The sequence below is a fragment of the Labeo rohita genome, chromosome 4, assembly GCF_022985175.1.
Source record: "Labeo rohita strain BAU-BD-2019 chromosome 4, IGBB_LRoh.1.0, whole genome shotgun sequence".
NCBI lineage: Eukaryota > Metazoa > Chordata > Actinopteri > Cypriniformes > Cyprinidae > Labeo > Labeo rohita.
In genome coordinates, this window is record NC_066872.1 from 42,685,384 (window position 1) to 42,704,787 (window position 19,404).

At 37.3% G+C, this 19,404-nt stretch overlaps 2 protein-coding genes across 6 annotated transcripts; both read left to right on the forward strand.

The window, feature by feature from the left end:
- Positions 1 to 793: 793 nt before the first annotated feature.
- On the forward strand, positions 794 to 19,294 carry LOC127163999 (probable polypeptide N-acetylgalactosaminyltransferase 8). 5 transcript variants are annotated; one of them, XR_007827575.1, is made up of 12 exons: positions 794 to 1,045; positions 1,737 to 1,941; positions 2,014 to 2,180; positions 2,264 to 2,447; positions 2,798 to 2,995; positions 3,084 to 3,198; positions 3,468 to 3,653; positions 3,848 to 3,982; positions 4,080 to 4,175; positions 4,262 to 4,426; positions 12,078 to 12,447; positions 18,352 to 19,294. XR_007827575.1 is itself a non-coding variant. In XM_051107616.1 (12 exons), exons 1-12 carry the CDS (start codon positions 865 to 867, stop codon positions 12,216 to 12,218), a joined length of 1,773 nt encoding a protein of 590 aa, XP_050963573.1. In that variant the 5' UTR covers positions 794 to 864; the 3' UTR covers positions 12,219 to 12,551. The 5 variants fall into 5 exon arrangements, 3 of the variants coding, with proteins under 3 accessions (XP_050963573.1, XP_050963572.1, XP_050963570.1); XR_007827574.1 differs by lacking the exon at positions 12,078 to 12,447 and adding an exon at positions 4,508 to 4,934 and having other exon boundaries at positions 18,352 to 19,292; XM_051107616.1 differs by lacking the exon at positions 18,352 to 19,294 and adding an exon at positions 11,914 to 11,980 and having other exon boundaries at positions 4,262 to 4,359; positions 12,078 to 12,551.
- LOC127164002 (probable polypeptide N-acetylgalactosaminyltransferase 8) lies at positions 14,252 to 18,331 on the forward strand. Its single transcript, XM_051107619.1, has 11 exons — positions 14,252 to 14,512; positions 15,236 to 15,440; positions 15,513 to 15,679; positions 15,763 to 15,946; positions 16,303 to 16,500; positions 16,589 to 16,703; positions 16,972 to 17,157; positions 17,353 to 17,487; positions 17,585 to 17,680; positions 17,757 to 17,921; positions 18,019 to 18,331. Exons 1-11 carry the CDS (start codon positions 14,350 to 14,352, stop codon positions 18,157 to 18,159), a joined length of 1,755 nt encoding a protein of 584 aa, XP_050963576.1. The 5' UTR covers positions 14,252 to 14,349; the 3' UTR covers positions 18,160 to 18,331.
- Positions 19,295 to 19,404: the final 110 nt, after the last annotated feature.

Sequence of the window (19,404 nt, forward strand, 5' to 3'; positions counted from 1 at the left end):
AAATCCAAAAACTGTCAAAAGAAATTTGGGAAATTGTTAGACCTTGTGTGAGCAAAGTTGTGCTGTATTCCCTCCGTTAATGCTCAAGCAATGCTTCCCTCTAGTGGTTAAAAACAGCAATGTGTGGAGGAGAGGGGAACAAGAAAACTAGTCATCTGGGGTGGAGCTTTATTTATAATATGTTTTGTGAAAGTGACATGCAAGTAAAACTGAAAACCAGTTCAGCAGCTTTGATTTTAGAGTAACTGCAAACAAAAATCGTAGTCAAGTAGCCCGTGTAATTTTTAGGACTTGCTTTACTTAATCTGTAATACTGTGTGTCAAATCTTTGTGCATGTTAATGTAAAAATAATTTGGGTGCTTATTCATTTTGATTACATAATAATTATTGGTATAACATAACTGGCTGTCTGTAATCATTAAATTATGTCTAAATCACATTTCAATTCATAAATGAACACGACATGAGAAAATTAAGTATTAACACTTTAAAACCAATTTCAATATTTTAATGTTTACATTTTAACATTTTTATATCCATTGGATATTTTAGCAAGTTTATTTCTAATTAATTATTTTTATAGTCCTGTTTAGCCTGCACTTGAAAATTTACTTAAAAGTCATGCCTAGTGTTTAACTCTCTCCCACCTCTACCAGGATTCAGTGTCCTGGTTTTCTCCCTCCCCATTTTATTGTGATTAATGTGACTAACGTTAGTATCACAAACACTCAGCAAATATTAGTTTTACAAAAGCTTGAACTGTACAATGTAAACAAGCGACAGCCTCACAGAGTAACTGACACCTGAAGACAGGACACACAGAAAACAACTCACTCTGTGAGATCTTTGCTGATCTGATCATCATGAGAATAAGCTGTGTGAAGACTTTGTTTCCAGTCTTGTCTGTCACTGCGGTGTTTCTCTATATGAGCTCGGTCAAGTGGGAAATCCAAACTCAAGAGAAGCAGCTCCACCAAGTCCAGCAGAACAACGAACAGCTCCTCAACAAGCTGGACAAACTGGAGGCTCATTTAATAGCCGTGGGTGAGTTAATAATGTTAAATCTCCTCCTGATGTTTTTCTGAGAAACATAAAAAAGATATTCTGAAAAACATTTGACAGTTTTTGAAGCCATACAATGGAAGTAAATGGTAACCGTTCTTACAAATAAAGGTTCTTTATTGGTATCAGTTGTTCCAAGAACAACCTTTAAACATCCACAGAATGGTTTTGTTGCCCAAAAGATTATATAAAATGAAAAAGGTTCTTCAGATTATTGAAATGCATAAAAATTCTTTGCACTAAGAATAAATAGTTCTTTTAATAAATGAAATAAAATTAATCTTCTATGGCATAGCTGTAAAAACTTATTTTTGAGGGGGAATTTTCAAAATATTCTGCTTTGTGTTCTACAGAAGTGAATAACTTGCTCTTTCTGTGAAATGAGTAATCATGCAAAAAAAGTTTTCAGTCAGCAATGCAGATGCTGAACGTTTTGTTATTAATATATAAAAACAGCCAAAAGCAGTAGGGCTATGAAAATAAAGTCTGCCAACTCACTCCCTGGAATATACATCGGTAATTAGGCTACTGATGTCTTTTTTTTAAATGACATGTACATGCACAATATTATTTTAATCACTATTTTGGTTGGTTTGTGTTAATGTAATTTGAAGCAATTCCTGTAAACAATGATATTTAAAATGAAAAAAAAAAAAAAAAAAAAAAATTGCAGAAGAGAAAAGCCTTAAAGTGAAACATGAGAAGAAGCCAGCAAAGAAGCTGTTCCCAAACTCACACCTTTTCAAGCAATGGACTGTTGAACTTTCTGAGGATGACCAGAGGAAGGCTGAAGATCTCTTTCAGAAATATGGCTATAATGCCTTTCTTAGTGACCAATTGCCTCTGGACCGGGAGCTGCCGGACACTCGAGACCACAGGTGCGTTTCAGCGGTTTACGGATATGCTCTAAAATTCAACATCTGTCTTGATGCATTCTTCTATTTCTGTAGATGCATTGACCGTGAATACCCCCACAATCTGCCCACCATCAGCGTGGTGCTGATTTATCTGGATGAGGCTCTGTCTGTCATTCAAAGAGCCATTTGCAGCATCATCAACAGAACTCCAGCCCACCTGCTCAAGGAGATCATACTGGTGGACGACCACAGCACAAATGGTGTGTTTCCCTCAAAACCCCAGTCTCAGATTTATATTGTACACAAAATGAGCTACAGTATTGATTCTAGACATATCTCACAGAAAATCTGAAAACACAGCTGCATGCTTATGTCAGCTCCATCAATGAGAAGCACCCAGGGCTGCTGAAGATGGTGAGTCATTCAAAGCAGAAAGGACTTTCCCAGGCCAGAATCTCAGGGTGGAAGGCAGCCACTGGGGATGTGATTGCCATTTTGGATGCCCACATTGAGGTCCATGTCAAATGGTGTGAAACTGCTCAGTTGACTTCAATATTCGGCAAAAAACTAAATATTTGTTTATCTCTCTTGTCCTTATTTGCTATTGTTTTATTCAATTAGCTTTTATTTAAAAATGTAAATTTTATGTTTTACTAATTTTATGTGCTGTCATTTTTGCAATTTAGTTTAAGTTTTAGTAATTGTCATAGCTACTTCAACTTGAAGTGTCAAACTGCTGACAGCAGTGTTTGTCAAACTAAATATTTGCTCAGTTAGCTTAGTATCATGCTTCACCTTTATTTTTTTAACTAAAATCAAAACTGATTTATGGTATTAAAGTGTATGAAATTTTTCTTGAATATTCTCTCTCTTTTAGGGCGGAGCCTCTGCTTGCACGTATCCAGGCTGACCGTACGTTGGTCCTGAGCCCCGTGTTTGATAAAGTCAATTACTATGACTTGCAAGTGACAAAATATTTTGCCTCTGCTCATGGCTTTGACTGGGCTCTATGGTGCATGTACGTGGCATTCCCCCAGAAGTGGTATGAACAAAATGATCCTTCACAGCCAGGAAAGTGAGTGTGTGATGTTGGTTTAATAATTTTATACTGTACTCCATGCTAAATGTGATTGTAACAGTTCCGTCCTCTGCCTGTTCTCCAGGAGTCCCTCTGTAATGGGAATTCTTGTGGTTGATCGCCTGTTCTTCGGTGAGATTGGGACTCTGGATGGAGGGATGGAGGTGTATGGAGGAGAGAATGTTGAATTAGGAATACGGGTAAACATACGTGTTGATCATTCTCCTAAATTATACTTTATTAAACTTTAATTATACCACTGAGCTGGTACCTTTTATTATCATTTTATTATCCATGACAATAAAACCTTCTCTCTCTCCACACACAAAAAAAACGTTTTCAGCTTTGCCCCACAGTTGACTTATTCGATAAAACAGATTTAGGTTCTGTTTCACTATGTAATATACTATATTTACATTGTAGCCATATTCCACAGTGTTGACTTTTTCATTCATGTGTTTTGGTTCAGGTGTGGCTGTGTGGAGGAAGTATAGAAGTTGTACCCTGCTCTAAAATTGCTCATATCGAAAGGTCACACAAACCCTACATGCCTGATCTTAGAAATGTAATGAAGAGAAATGCCCTCAGAGTGGCAGAAGTTTGGATGGATGAATACAAGGCAAATGTGAACATCGCCTGGGGTCTTCCCATACAGGTAGATCTCATTAAAAGTTTCAGCCACTCAAATTCTGTTTTTTTATGGTCTGTTGATTCTAACAGGTTTAGTTTGAGCCCTGTTAAGTGAACCGAGATGTGTAACTATTGGTTTTGAGGACTGAAACGTTAAATTGTTCTGGTTCTTATGATGTGCAAATGATCCTGTGTATCTGTTCTCACCTGTTCCCACAGAACCATGGGATAGACATTGGTGATGTATCTGAGAGAAAGAAGCTGAGAAAAAGGCTAAATTGCAAGCCATTTAAGTGGTATCTGGAAAATGTCTATACTCAATTAAATCCCATTCATATTTTAGCTTATGGAGCGGTGAGTACAATATAGTTACATATCAATCAAGATCAAATTGAGAAAAATGCTTTTTGTTTGACAGTTTAATACTATGTCCTTATCTCTATCAAAACAGCTTATTAATGATCTGCAAACAAGTTTATGTTTGGATAAGGGGCCACTTGAGGAGAACACTCCTATTTCATATCCATGTCATTTCATGGAATCACAGGTGATCACTTCTGTTCTCTTTATTTCTCTTCATTTTCCAACAATTTTTAGGGAATATTTGACACACTTCAGTTTCTCTTCACACAGACATTTTATTATACGGCACGTGGTGAGATATTTGTATATCCCCTTCAGTCCCTTAAAAACAATGGGAACCGCTGTCTAATTGATCCTGGCTCAGGCAGGTTTCCAGAGCTGTCCTGGTGTTTAGACACTGAAAAACAAAAACACATGTACTGGGACTTCAAACAGGTGAACAAATAATTACACCCCAAACAAAGATAGGACACTGTTATATATTACAATCACATTCACATTCATGTTTGTTTTCAGGGACAGGCCATACAGAACAGAGACACCAAACGCTGTCTGGAGATCAGCGCTCAGCAGACAGAAAAGTATGAAAAGAACGTTTTTCTTCAGGAGTGCAGAAACCAACACTGGAAGATGCAGAATGTAATTCAGGACTTTTGAAATGCAAGATATAATCAACTTATATAAACACAGCTGCCATGCTGAAGAAGCATCATAGAAAGTGTTAACTATGAGAAGATAGGTGCTAAGAAATAACACAAAAATATTATATGGCTGATGAAAGTAAAAATAAAATTAAGACTCAGAAAGAGAATAATAATACAGTCATATTACAGTTTGAATAGTCTAAAAAATAAAACATTTAACTTGCATGTCATGTCTCCATTAACTGGCATCAGAGAACCGTGAAATCTCAGTGAATACTTCAAATAAATATATCAAAGAGGTTCGGCTGACAAAAAAGTTCGGGAAAAGTGGAAAAGAGCAGGAGATTGTCTCAATTACGTTTGTAACCCTCATTCCCTGAGGGTTTTCCCTTTTATACCAAAGATAATGTTAAGATGCTAAGTACAGTTAAAGACTTTAGTGACAATTCCATATTAAAATATTTTAAATAAATTACAAATGTGATGAATTCATTCAACACTGTACATCAACAATATTTTTAATGTGTTTCAAAATAGGCTTACACCTTTTAAACATGATACAATTTGAATAAAAGAGTCTTAGAGGCAAGGGAAAATCTAATCCAATAACTTTTTATTAAACAATTAAACATACAGCAAGGAATGCTGAGATTGTAACATGGAAACAGAAGAAAGGACTCAATCCTTTACAGTATCGATGTGCAAATAGAGTATTTACCATATAGTTTTGCTATAACGCATGGCTCTATTCAAAACATATTGATCCGAGTCATCAGGATTAAACACTTACTCGATATTCAGCAAAGTTTAAATTCAACTCAACTTAAACAGCTTGTCTATTGTTGAGAAAATGGTGTGTAAAACAGGTACGTCACTCTGGTCAAAACATAGACTCGTTTTGCAGCATTCAAAGGGATTGTCCTCTGGAGTAGGCCAGTCGCGATCATACTCGGAGTCAGATTCTTTGCTGCTTTGAGACAAAATGTCTGTTTCAGAGTCCTTGTTGCATTTATTTACCAACATAAGGTAATTTTGGTCATGAAGTGTTTTGTTCCAACAGGATGATATAGAAATGTAGTCTGGTGGCTTTGTTGCACGATACCGCATACCTGGTGTTGATCCATCCCACTGGAAGTAGTACCAGACTTTTCCACCAAAACTGAATTCTCTCCAAATTTGATTGTAGAAATATACCCAGTCTATGGCAGTCAAAAGCAGATAGTCACATTCAGATGTATATTCTTTGTAAGATTCCAAAATGTAGAGTTTCACAATCTGCAACTCTTTGTCAAACACAAATCTTCCCACACGATCATCAGACACTGGGAAATCTTGTTTCACAAAATCTTCATCTTCACAGAAAATCTTTTTTAGACTCTTCCCTTGACTTTTCCTTGGTGCAAAAGTCAGCTCCTCTCTCATTTCAACAACACGTCTTGTTGGTGTTACACACATCATTCTTCTAGATGTTTCAGGACTGTTTGGACCGGAGGCCGCCATTGTCACTGGAGAATGCAGAATGTCTTTCAGTGGTTAACTATGTCCCCTGCTAAACCTTATTTAAATACCAATTGTGAATGTAGGTAGGACTCAGTAGGTGTGAAAAAAAAAACAAGAACGTGACACCTTCAGTAGTCTTAAAACATCAGATAGTTTGACACATTTAGTGAGATTATTATCTTTTAAATTACCTCACATATTTTCTTGCAAACAATGGGCTAAAGTATCTTGCTGGTAAATCAAAGTATAATTTCTAATAGAATTTTTATTTAATTTTGTACAAATCAGTCGAGATCTCACAGTCTTGTAAAATGTTAATGTGTTAATTGTAGTTTTATTTTAAAGTAAGCAGTCTTAAATTATTCTGAGTGCTACATGTATATTTCCAGATAAAGCATTTTCAAAGATCCTTGTGTAGCATTCTATATTCAAAATTTTTGGTAAATACTTCATTAAATTAAGCAAATGCAAATACTGAGGTTAATGAACAAAGAGAAGCCATGAACACAAATCTGCAACGGTTGTACTTGTTGTTAGAACGGTGTTTGTCAAACTAGTCTTAAGTGATATTATTCACATTAAACAGGTTAATGAACTCTTTCAGCATCTGTACTTGTAATAATGCATAAAATAATTTCATTAGGGTCTCAGCTACAGCTGAATGATAAAACAAACTTGAGGATGTTGTTGGCAGTTTGTGGGCCGCTGAAAAAGCTGTGTGTGTGTGAGAGAGAGAGAGAGAGTTTGAAAGAAAAATGTTTTGGGATAAAAATGTTTTGCTACATTTGCTACAGATGATTTTACTACAAACTATAAGCACTCTGACTTAGAAACATAACCCTATTTTTTTTTTTTTTTTTTTTTTTTGGGATAACTGGTTGTCGGCACTTTAAAAAAGTCCAATTTTATTGTGTTTTGATTAGAAAGTGTGATATGGTATATAAAGTAAGTCTTTTTTATTGATTAATATGATATGATCATGATGAATTTACACGGTTATGTATTTATACAATAATGTTTCATGAACCCACTGGTTACTGTATACATGTTCAAGAGAATAACCTCAGTTGTCAATCTAAAGTTTTTTAGTCTGCATTACAAATATCTTAAAAGAAGAGGCTTTCATACATTCTATTTCCATTTGTCTCAGGACACTGTTACACAAAAACATGCTTTTTAAACTGTTTTAACAGTAATATTGAACTTTACAAATATTTTACACATACTTAACATCTTAACACATCTGTATCAGTAAGATATTAATGTCATCACAAATCGTCAGACGCATCAGCTTGGGGTGACAAGACGGTCTTATCGAATACTTGATCATTTATTCTGTCAATTATTTGATCAAATCTTAGTCAAATAAAACTAAAAGACAGTTGTTTGTATTTTAATAAAATATAGCATTACAGTGTGACAATAAATATGATGCATTTAAACAGCATGGATAATAATAGCATTTTAAAGTCAGAAAGAAAATCGAATCTGATGTAAAGATGGGGTCACTTGTTGCACCTTGTTTAAGACATTCTTTTGTTGCAGACAAGTTTACGACAGCAAATTTTTAGTATATTTAGGTCTAAGTGCCTTGCACTCATCAGAGGATCATTTGACAACTTCTAATCCTCATCATGGCTTTAGGTCTGAAAGATCTAAAAATCTACAAAACTTATTTGTTAAAACAAAAGTTACATCGTTATTTAATCTTACGGTTTTCCATCATCAGGTGGATTTTGCGTGCATGTTTGTGTTTGTTATGTTTGTGTTTACATTTATGTTTGCGTTTGAGTTTGCATGTATGTTTGTGTTTACGTGCGTGTTTGTGTTTATGTTTGTGTTTACATTTATGTTTGTGTTTGAGTTTGCATGCTTTGTTTGTGTTTGCATGTAATGTTTGTGTTTGTGTTTTAGTTGCATGTATGTTTGTGTTTGCAGTTATGTTTGCCATTTTGTGTTTAAGTTTGCATGGATGTTTGTGTTTATGTGTCTTTGCCTTTTTGTGTTTGTTTTTGCATGTATGTTGTGTTTGTTTTAGTTTTAGTTTGTTTATGTTTGTGTTTTTGTGTTTGAGTTTGTATGTTTTGTTTTTGTGTTTGCATTTATGTTTTTGTGTTTGCATGTTTGTTGTATGTTTGTGTTTGCATGTGTTTGTGTTTATGTTTGTGTTTACATTTATGTTTGTGTTTGAGTTTGCATGTGTTTGTGTTTGCATGTTTTGTTTGTATGTTTGTGTTTGTTTGTGTTTGTGTTTGTTTGTTTTGTGTTTGTTTGCATTTGAGTTTGTTTGTGTATGTTTGTGTTTGCATGTGTTGTTTGTGTGTTTGTTTGTTTGCATGTTGTTTGTGTTTGTTTTTGTTTTGTGTTTGTTTGTTTTGCATGTATGTTTGCATTTATTTTGTTTGTTTTTGTTTTTGTGTTTTGTGTTTTATGTTTGTGTTTGCATGGAGTTTGTGTTTGCATGTGTTTGTTTGTGTTTGTGTTTGTGTTTGTTTGTTTTGTGTTTGTGTTTGTTTTTGTTTGCATTTGTTTGTTTTGTGTGTTTGTGTTTATGTTTGTGTTTGTGTTTGTGTTTGTGTTTGTTTGTTTGTGTTTGTGTGTTTGTTTGCATGTTGTTTGTTTTGTTTGTGTTTGCATTTATGTTTTTGTGTTTGCATTTGTTTTTTTGAATTTGTGTTTTGTTGTTTTGTTTGTTTTGCATTTATGTTTGTTTTGTTTTAAGTTTGCATGTATGTTTGTGTTTGCATGTGTGTTTGTGTTTGTTTTTTTGCATTTGTTTGTTTGTTATGTTTTTGTGTTTTGTTGGAGTTTGCATTTGTGTTTGTTTTCTGTTTTATTAGACTGTGATACAAGCTTTTTACATTTCGTGTGATGTTGTTAAATTTAGACGATTAACTACATGCGCCTGAACGTGTGTTTTAACTACCAGTCCGCAAGTTTTACGGGAAGAAAATCCTCTCTTGTTTTATTGCGTAGCGTGGAACAAAACATTTGCATTCACCTTGATATTTAACTACCTACATGTACATACATAAGCACTTTTCAACTGATATAACAGGTTGTAAGTTCTAAGACTGACAAAAATCAAAGAGTGAATAAATAATTTAAATTACTGAAGTGAGAATAACTAAATAAAATAAACTAAAGTAAAGAAACATTTTCCTGTGGCTTAGGAGAAGTTTGTTTGAAAGGAAACTGGTATGATCTTTAAAATGAAAAACTACTTGTATTAATATTAAAACAGGATGAATACTTTCATCAATTAAGAAATGTCATAGATTTATTAACCCTTTAACGGTCACCCCCATTTTGAACATAGACGTGAAAATGCCAAAACTTACATTTTTATAATTCATGAACGAAAACATTTTGTAATATGACTTTGATGTACATTTTCCATGGTAATGCAATGTCTGATTTTAAAATGGTTTTCAAAAGATACATTTTCAGACCCAAAGTTTTCGACTGATATATAATTTCTTACGATTTCTAAAACATGATGGAGAAAAAGGCAACAAAGAATGTTTTTTTTTTTTTTTTTATTTTATTTTTTTTTTTGTAAAAAGGTCAGAACTCCTGTTATGATGTAGATTTTTGAGGTGCACTCTTGTCATTAGTTAATCTATTACTTTTCCTACATAATTTGTAGCACAAACAGTGGCCAAATATCTATTTAGGTGTCTTAGACCTTTCCAACGATATACAGTTTTGTCATGATTAGTTTAGGATCTATTTGTAATACGGTGAAGTAAACTTAGGTGTCCTGCTGAGGAGATGGGTGACAGTTTAAAAAAAAAAAAAAAAAAGTCTTTTTTTTTTTTTTGAAAAGTTTATTTTGTTTAATTCTTTATCATACATTTGAATCTTTGCGTTGGCCTCTGCTTATGGTGTTAGGGTTTGTGTTAGGGGGGTTTGTGTCCTTGCACGTGGGGGGTAGATGTAAATGGGGCCCCAGTAGGCTGGTATCTAAACATTAGCATATACCGTAGTGATCTTACAACAAACTGATCCCTTTGAGGTGACAATACACACACACATTTGCTCTGCCATTTTTCCACAATCAGGACGAAACCCAAAACTCCCAGACTGTTAGCAAAAGATCTGGAAGAAGCAACACCATAAAACACCAGGGAAGTGGGTGAGATAAAACATCATAAAACCACTCATATATACAATTAAAGTCAAATCTAACATCTGTTTTGATCTTTTGATTTACACAAACACTGTCATGTCACTCAGAGCTGACAGGACCCTGGTCACATGGCAGTCAGAGTGACAGACAGGGGTCATAAACACATAAATTCATCCATAAATCTAATCATGTACACACTAGACATGTGTCTAACTGTCCATCAACAATGACAGAGTCAAAAATACAGTCATAAATCCAGTCATAAATCAGGCCATAAATCATATTTGATACGAGCATTCACAAAATGGTTTTGTTGCTCAAAACATTATATAAAATGAAAAAGGTTCTTCAGATTATTGAAATGCATAAAAATTCTTTGCACTAAGAATAAATAGTTCTTTTAATAAATGAAATAAAATTAATCTTCTATGGCATAGCTGTAAAAACTTATTTTTAAGGGTGAATTTTCAAAATATTCTGTGTTCTACAGAAGTGAATAACTTGCTCTTTCTGTGAAATGAATAATCATGCAAAAAAAAGTCTTTAGTCAGCAATGCAGATGCTGAATGTTTCATTATTAATATATAGAAACAGCCAAAAGCAGTAGGGCTATGAAGATAAAGTCTTGTTATATGAGCTCAACCTGTCTGCCAACTCACTCCCTGGAAATTACAGCGTAATTAGGCTACTGATGTCTTTTTTTAAAATGACATGTACATGCACAATATTATTTTAATCACTATTTTGGTGGGTTTGTGTTAATGTAATTTGAAGCAATTCCTGTAAGCAATGATATTTAAAATAAAAAAAAAAAAAAAAATTTGCAGAAGAGAAAAGCCTTAAAGTGAAACATGAGAAGAAGCCAGCAAAGAAGCTGTTCCCAAACTCATACCTTTTCAAGCAATGGACTGTTGAACTTTCTGAGGATGACCAGAAGAAGGCTGAAGATCTCTTTCAGAAATATGGCTATAATGCCTTTCTTAGTGACCAATTGCCTCTGGACCGGGAGTTGCCGGACACTCGAGACCACAGGTGCGTTTCAGCGGTTTACGGATATGCTCTAAAATTCAACATCTGTCTTGATGCATTCCTTCTATTTCTGTAGATGCATTGACCGTGAATACCCCCATAATCTACCCACCCTCAGCGTGGTGCTGATTTATCTGGATGAGGCTCTGTCTGTCATTCAAAGAGCCATTTGCGGCATCATCAACAGAACTCCAGCCCACCTGCTCAAGGAGATCATACTGGTGGACGACCACAGCAAAAATGGTGTGTTTCCCTCAAAACCCCAGTCTCAGATTAATATAACTGTACACAAAATGAGCTACAGTATTGATTCTAGACATATCTCACAGAAAATCTGAAAACACAGCTGCATGCTTATGTCAGCTCCATCAATAAGAAGCACCCAGGACTGCTGAAGATGGTGACCCACTCAGAGCATAAAGGACTTTCCCAGGCCAGAATCTCAGGGTGGAAGGGTTCTCTTCATTTTCAAACAGTTTTTAGGGAATATTTGACACATTTCAGTTTCTCATCACACAGACATTTTACTATACGGCACATGGTGAGATATTTGTGCATCCCCTTCAGTCCCTTAAAAACAATGGGAACCGTTGTCTAATTGATCCTGGCTCAGGCAGGTTTCCAGAGCTGTCCTGGTGTTCAGACACTGAAAAACCAAAACACATGTACTGGGACTTCAAACAGGTGAACAAATAATTACACCCCAAACAAAGATAGGATACTGTTGTATATTACAATCTAAACATTGCTTGGAAAAATTCACATTCATGTTTGTTTTCAGGGACAGGCCATACAGAACAGAGACACCAAACGCTGTCTGGAGATCAGCGCTGAGCAGACAAAAAAGTATGAAAAGAACGTTTTTCTTCAGGAGTGCAGAAACCAACACTGGAAGATACAGAATGTAATTCAGGACTTTTGAAATGCAAGATATAACCAACTTATATAAACACAGCTGCCATGCTGAAGAAGCATCATAGAAAGTGTTAACTATGAAAAGATTAGGTGCTAAGAAATAACTAAAAAATAAAGCATTTAACTTGCATGTCATATCAACAAAAAAATAAAACATTTAACTTGCATGTCATGTGTCCATTAACTGGCAGAACCGTGAAATCTCAGTGAATACTTCAAATAAATATATCAAAGAGGTTCGGTTGACAGAAAAGTTCGGGAAATAATGGAAAAGAGCAGGAGATTGTCTCAGTTACATTTGTAACCCTCGTTATGCCGACTGACATCACAGGGTCTCACTTTGGAGCTTTTCTTGTCTCACCGCTGAGCTTAAGAAGAAAAGGCCAATGAGAATTCGCTAATGGAATTTGCATGCCGCAACAAACCCCTGTACATACGAGTATAAAAGATGGTGGCATTCAACCACTCATTCAGACATATCCTGGCATTCAGCGCAATTCAGGATTGTGGCAGGAGGGACATAATGTCTCCGTTCCCTCTTTCAGGGAACGAGGGTTACAAACGTAACCGAGACATTCCCTTGCAGTCAGTCATGTTCAACGTCACGTCAACTGACGTCACGGGGTCCCTATGGAAAACGCACAACCTGAACTGCGTTATGCATTTGAGGGACAAATACTGACAGGCAAGCATGTTAGGACAAATGAAGCTCAATTTGTAAGCTTCCAAACGCACTGTAAACCAGACTCGGGCCCACCAAGTCCGAAGGGGGGAGGGAAGCCCCTACTTGACGCACTGACAGACTACTCCGTCTAGTCTGAACTGCGGGGCACAGAGGACCCAGAGTTCACAGAGAGGGAACAACTAGGAGAAAGTGCACCGATCCAAAGGGAATAGCGCTGTAAGCCGACAGCGAGCCGGCCTCCTGCAAGCTACCTGTTGTGACATGTGACGGGAGCGAACACCGCCCTGGTGGTGTTGTCTGTACTGACTAGTACATGCTTGCCAAACACCAATGGACAAAACCAGTAAAGAGCAAGCAGCACTGCCAGCAACTCCAGGCATCTGATATGCCACTGCAGTCGAGGTCCCATCCAGGAGCCCGAGGCTGCATGCCCGCTGCATGCCCGTTGCATATGGTACCCTTTCCATCTTGGAGGCATTCATGTTGACAACAACGTGCCTTGACACCTGACCTAAGGGCACTCCTGCCCATTCGAAGACAGGGTCTGACCAAGGGCCTAACAGGCAGCTACAATCCGGGGTAACGCTGACCCAGAAATTGCCATGCCCATCTTTAGATCCGGCCGTGCAGCCAGTGCTGAAGTGGTCTCGTGTGTAACAGGCCGAGCGGTGTAACTGTGGCTGCAGCTGCCATATGCCTCAGGAGCCTCTGAAAAAGTTTTTAGAGGGGCCTCTAAATGACCTCACTGATACACCTGATACACCTGACCCTTGAAAGCAAACTAGAGAAACAGTCTGTGTCAAGGCAAAATCAAGACATGAAAGTACGCATCCTTCAAGTAGAAACTCGACTGAGAAACTCCTGCAGTCTTGGTGATCTTCTTCTTTGAAGTAACTTATTGAAGTGATCGGCTCCGAAACTGAATGAGTCTGAATGAGTGATTGCCATCTTATATACACCCATATGTACAGGGGGAAAGGCGTGGCGTGCAAATTCCACTTGCCAATTCTCATTGGCCTTTTCCTCTTAAGCTCAGAGGTGATTGAGGTCTCAAAAAAAAGTTCCTGGGAAAAATTGTTCCAGGTAATTTCGGTGGAAAAGCGGCTTAAGTGTCATTTACATTTCCTCATAACTAGAGTTTTATGTAAAATTATGCGAGTTCTCTTCTTCAAACAAAACTTGAGTAACTGAAAGTCACAGTGAATGAAGATGGGGCATATTGTCACAAAAAGCTAATAAATGAAAGCTAATAAACAACAAAGAGAAAGCTAATAAACACTAAGGATGTTGCATGCAAACCTTCTCCACAGTGACTAAGTGCCAGCTGCATGTTTACACAATCACCACAAGTATGACAGGACCAATGACAAAATAAATGAAACTAGCGGAAGAAAAGCGCCTTTTACGAGACCAAGACTCTCTGTGATGATAGTCGTGCTCGAGAATTCAAATCATGAGAATAAGCTGTGTGAAGAATTTGTTTCCAGTTTTGTCTGTCGCTGTGGTGTTTCTCTACATGAGTTTGATGAGGAGACAATTCCAAACTCAAGAGAAGCAGAACAACGAACAGCTCCTCAACAAGCTGGACAAACTGGAGGCTCATTTAATAGCCGTGGGTGAGTTAATAATGTTAAATCTCCTCCTGATGTTTTTCTGAGAAACATAAAAAAGATATTCTGAAAAACATTTGACAGTTTTTGAGGCCATACAATGGAAGTAAATGGTAACCAAAACTGTTAGGTTAACATTCTTACAAATAAAGGTTCTTTATTGGTATCAGTTGTTCCAAGAACAACCTTTAAACATACACAAAATGGTTTTGTTGCCCAAAAGATTATATAAAATGAAGAAGGTTCTTCAGACTATTGAAATGCATAAAAATTCTTTGCACTAAGAATAAATAGTACTTTTAATAAATGAAATAAAATTAATCTTCTATGGCATAGCTGTAAAAATTATTTTTAAGGGTGAATTTTCAAAATATTCTGCTTTGCGTTCTACAGAAGTGAATAACTTGTTCTTTCTGTGAAATGAATAATCATGCAAAAAAAAGTCTTCAGTCAGCAATGCAGATGCTGAACGTTTCATTATTAATATATAGAAACAGCCAAAAGCAGTAGGATGAAGATAAAGTCTTGTTATATGATCTCAACTTGTCTGCCAACTCACTCCTTGGAAATTACAGCGTAATTAGGCTACTGATGTCTTTTTTTTAAAATGACATGTACATGCACAATATTATTTTAATCACTATTTTGGTGGGTTTGTGTTAATGTAATTTGAAGCAATTCCTGTAAACAATGATATTTAAAATGAAAAAAAAAAAAAAAAAATTGCAGAAGAGAAAAGCCTTAAAGTGAAACATGAGAAGAAGCCAGCAAAGAAGCTGTTCCCAAACTCACACCTTTTCAAGCAATGGACTGTTGAACTTTCTGAGGATGACCAGAGGAAGGCTGAAGATCTCTTTCAGAAATATGGCTATAATGCCTTTCTTAGTGACCAATTGCCTCTGGACCGGGAGCTGCCGGACACTCGAGACCACAGGTGCGTTTCAGCGGTTTACGGATATGCTCTAAAATTCAACATCTGTCTTGATGCATTCTTCTATTTCTGTAGATGCATTGACCGTGAATACCCCCACAATCTGCCCACCCTCAGCGTGGTGCTGATTTATCTGGATGAGGCTCTGTCTGTCATTCAAAGAGCCATTTGCAGCATCATCAACAGAACTCCAGCCCACCTGCTCAAGGAGATCATACTGGTGGACGACCACAGCACAAATGGTGTGTTTCCCTCAAAACCCCAGTCTCAGATTAATATTGTACACAAAATGAGCTACAGTATTGATTCTAGACATATCTCACAGAAAATCTGAAAACACAGCTGCATGCTTATGTCAGCTCCATCAATGAGAAGCACCCAGGGCTGCTGAAGATGGTGAGTCATTCAAAGCAGAAAGGACTTTCCCAGGCCAGAATCTCAGGGTGGAAGGCAGCCACTGGGGATGTGGTTGCCATTTTGGATGCCCACATTGAGGTCCATGTCAAATGGTGTGAAACTGCTCAGTTGACTTCAATATTCGGCAATAAACTAAATATTTGTTTATCTCTCTTGTCCTTATTTGCTATTGTTTTATTCAATTAGCTTTTATTTAAAAATGTAAATTTTATGTTTTACTAATTTTATGTGCTGTCATTTTTGCAATTTAGTTTGTTTAAGTTTTAGTAATTGTCGTAGCTACTTCAACTTGAAGTGTCAAACTGCTGACAGCAGTGTTTGTCAAACTAAATATTTGCTCAGTTAGCTTAGTATCATGCTTCACCTTTATTTTTTTTAACTAAAATCAAAACTGATTTATTGGTATTAAGGTGTATGAAATGTTTCTTGAATATTCTCTCTCTTTTAGGGCGGAGCCTCTGCTTGCACGTATCCAGGCTGACCGTACGTTGGTCCTGAGCCCCATGTTTGATAAAGTCAATTACTATGACTTGCAAGTGACAAAATATTTTGCCTCTGCTCATGGCTTTGACTGGGCTCTTTGGTGCACGTACGTGGCATTCCCCCAGAAGTGGTACGAACAAAATGATCCTTCACAGCCAGGAAAGTGAGTGTGTGATGTTGGTTTAATAATTTTATACTGTATTCCACACTAAATGTGATTATAACAGGTCCGTCCTCTGCCTGTTCTCCAGGAGTCCCTCTGTAATGGGAATTCTTGTGGTTGATCGTCTGTTTTTTGGTGAGATTGGGACTTTGGATGGAGGGATGGAGGTGTATGGAGGAGAGAATGTTGAATTAGGAATACGGGTAAACATACGTGTTGATTATTCTCCTAAATTATACTTTATTAAACTTTAATTATACCACTGAGCTGGTACCTTTTATTATCATTTTATTATCCATGACAATAAAACCTTCTCTCTCTGCACACACTAAAAATTGTTTTCAGCTTTGCCTCACAATTGACTTATTCGATAAAACAGATTTAGGTTCTGTTTCACTAACTAATATACTATATTTACATGGTAGCCATATTGCACAGTGTTGACTTTTTCGTTCATGTGTTTTGGTTCAGGTGTGGCTGTGTGGAGGAAGTATAGAAGTTGTACCCTGCTCCAAAATTGCTCATATCGAAAGGTCACACAAACCCTACATGTCTGATATTAACAATGTAATGAAGAGAAATGCCCTCAGAGTGGCAGAAGTTTGGATGGATGAATACAAGGCAAATGTGAACATCGCCTGGGGTCTTCCCATACAGGTAGATCTCATTAAAAGTTTCAGCCACTCAAATTCTGTTTTTTTTAAGGTCGGTTGATTCTAACAGGTTTAGTTTGAGCCCTGTTAAGTGAACCGAGATGTGTAACTATTGGTTTTGAGGACTGAAACTTTAAATTGTTCTGGTTCTTATGATTTGCATATGATCCTGTGTATCTGTTCTCACCTGTTCCCACAGAACCATGGGATAGACATTGGTGATGTATCTGAGAGAAAGAAGCTGAGAAAAAGGCTAAATTGCAAGCCATTTAAATGGTATCTGGAGAATGTCTATACTCAGTTAAATCCCATTCATTGTTTAGCTTATGGAGCGGTGAGTACAATATAGTTACATATCAATAAGCATCAAATTGAGAAAAATGATTTTTGTTTGACAGTTTAATACGATGTCCTTATCTTTATCAAAACAGCTTATTAATGATCTGCAAACAAGTTTATGTTTGGATAAGGGGCCACTTGAGGAGAACACTCCTATTTTATATCCATGTCATTTCATGGGATCACAGGTGATCACTTCTGTTCTCTTCATTTTCAAACAATTTTTAGGGAATATTTGACACATTTCAGTTTCTCATCACACAGACATTTTTCTATACTGCACGTGGTGAGATATTTGCGCATCCCCTTCAGTCCCTTAAAAACAATGGGAACCGCTGTCTAATTGATCCTGGCTCAGGCAGGTTTCCAGAGCTGTCCTGGTGTTCAGACACTGAAAAACCAAAACACATGTACTGGGACTTCAAACAGGTGAACAAATAATTACACCCCAAACAAAGATAGGATACTGTTATATATTACAATCTAAACACTGCTTGGAAAAATTCACATTCATGTTTGTTTTCAGGGACAGGCCATACAGAACAGAGACACCAAACGCTGTCTGGAGATCAGCGCTGAGCAGACAGAAAAGTATGAAAAGAACGTTTTTCTTCAGGAGTGCAGAAACCAACACTGGAAGATACAGAATGTAATTCAGGACTTTTGAAATGCAAGATATAACCAACTTATATAAACACAGCTGCCATGCTGGAGAAGCATCATAGAAAGTGTTAACTATGAAAAGATTAGGTGCTAAGAAATAACAAAAAAATAAAACATTTAACTTGCATGTCATGTGTCCATTAACTGGCAGAACCGTGAAATCTCAGTAAATACTTCAAATAAATATATCCAAGAGGTTCGGCTGACAAAAAAGTTTGGGAAATAATGGAAAAGAGCAGGAGATTGTGTCAGTTACATTTGTAACCCTCGTTATGCCGACTGACATCACAGGGTCTCACTTTGGAGCTTTTCTTTTCTCACCTCTGAGCTTAAGAAGAAAAGGCCAATGAGAATTGGCTAATGGAATTTGCATGCCGCACCACACCTCTGTACATACGAGTATAACAGATGGTGGCGTTCAACCACTCATTCAGACATATCCTGGCATTCAGCGCAATTCAGGATTGTGGCAGGAGGGACGTAATGTCTCCGTTCCCTCTTCCAGGGAACGAGGGTTACAAACGTAACCGAGACATTCCCTTGCAGTCAGTCATGTTCAACGTCACGTCAACTGACGTCACGGGGTCCCTATGGAAAACACACAACCTGAACTGCGTTATGCATTTGAGGGACAAATACTGACAGGCAAGCATGTTAGGACAAATGAAGCTTGATTTGTAACCTTCCCAACGCATTGTTAGCCAGATTATGGGCCCACCAGGGGTGCCAGGGTTCTGAAGCTCACGTTGGGGGGTAGAGCACAATGACAAAAGTAACGTCTTGTGGAGAATTTCAGAAAAGTTAGGAAAAAGGGGAAACACGGTGGGCATACACTGTGGGAATACTGAGACATTAATTCCAAGTCCGAAGGGGGGAAGGAAGCCCCTACTGGACGCAGTGACAGACTACTCAGTCTAGTCTGAACTGCGGGGCACAGAGGACCCAGAGTTCACAGAGTGGGAACAACTAGGAGAAAGTGCACGGATCCAAAGGGAATGGCGCTGCAAGCCGACAGCGAGCCGGCCTCCTGCAAGTTACTTGTTGCGACATGTGACAGGAGCGAACACCGTCCTGGTGGTGTTGTCTGTACTGACTAGTACATGCTTGCCATACAGCAATGGACGAAACCAGTGAAGAGCAAGCAGCACTGCCAGCAACTCCAGGCATCTGATATGCCACTGCAGTCGAGGTCCCCTTCAGGAGCCCGAGGCTGCATGCCCTCTGCATGCCCGTTGCATATGGTACCCTA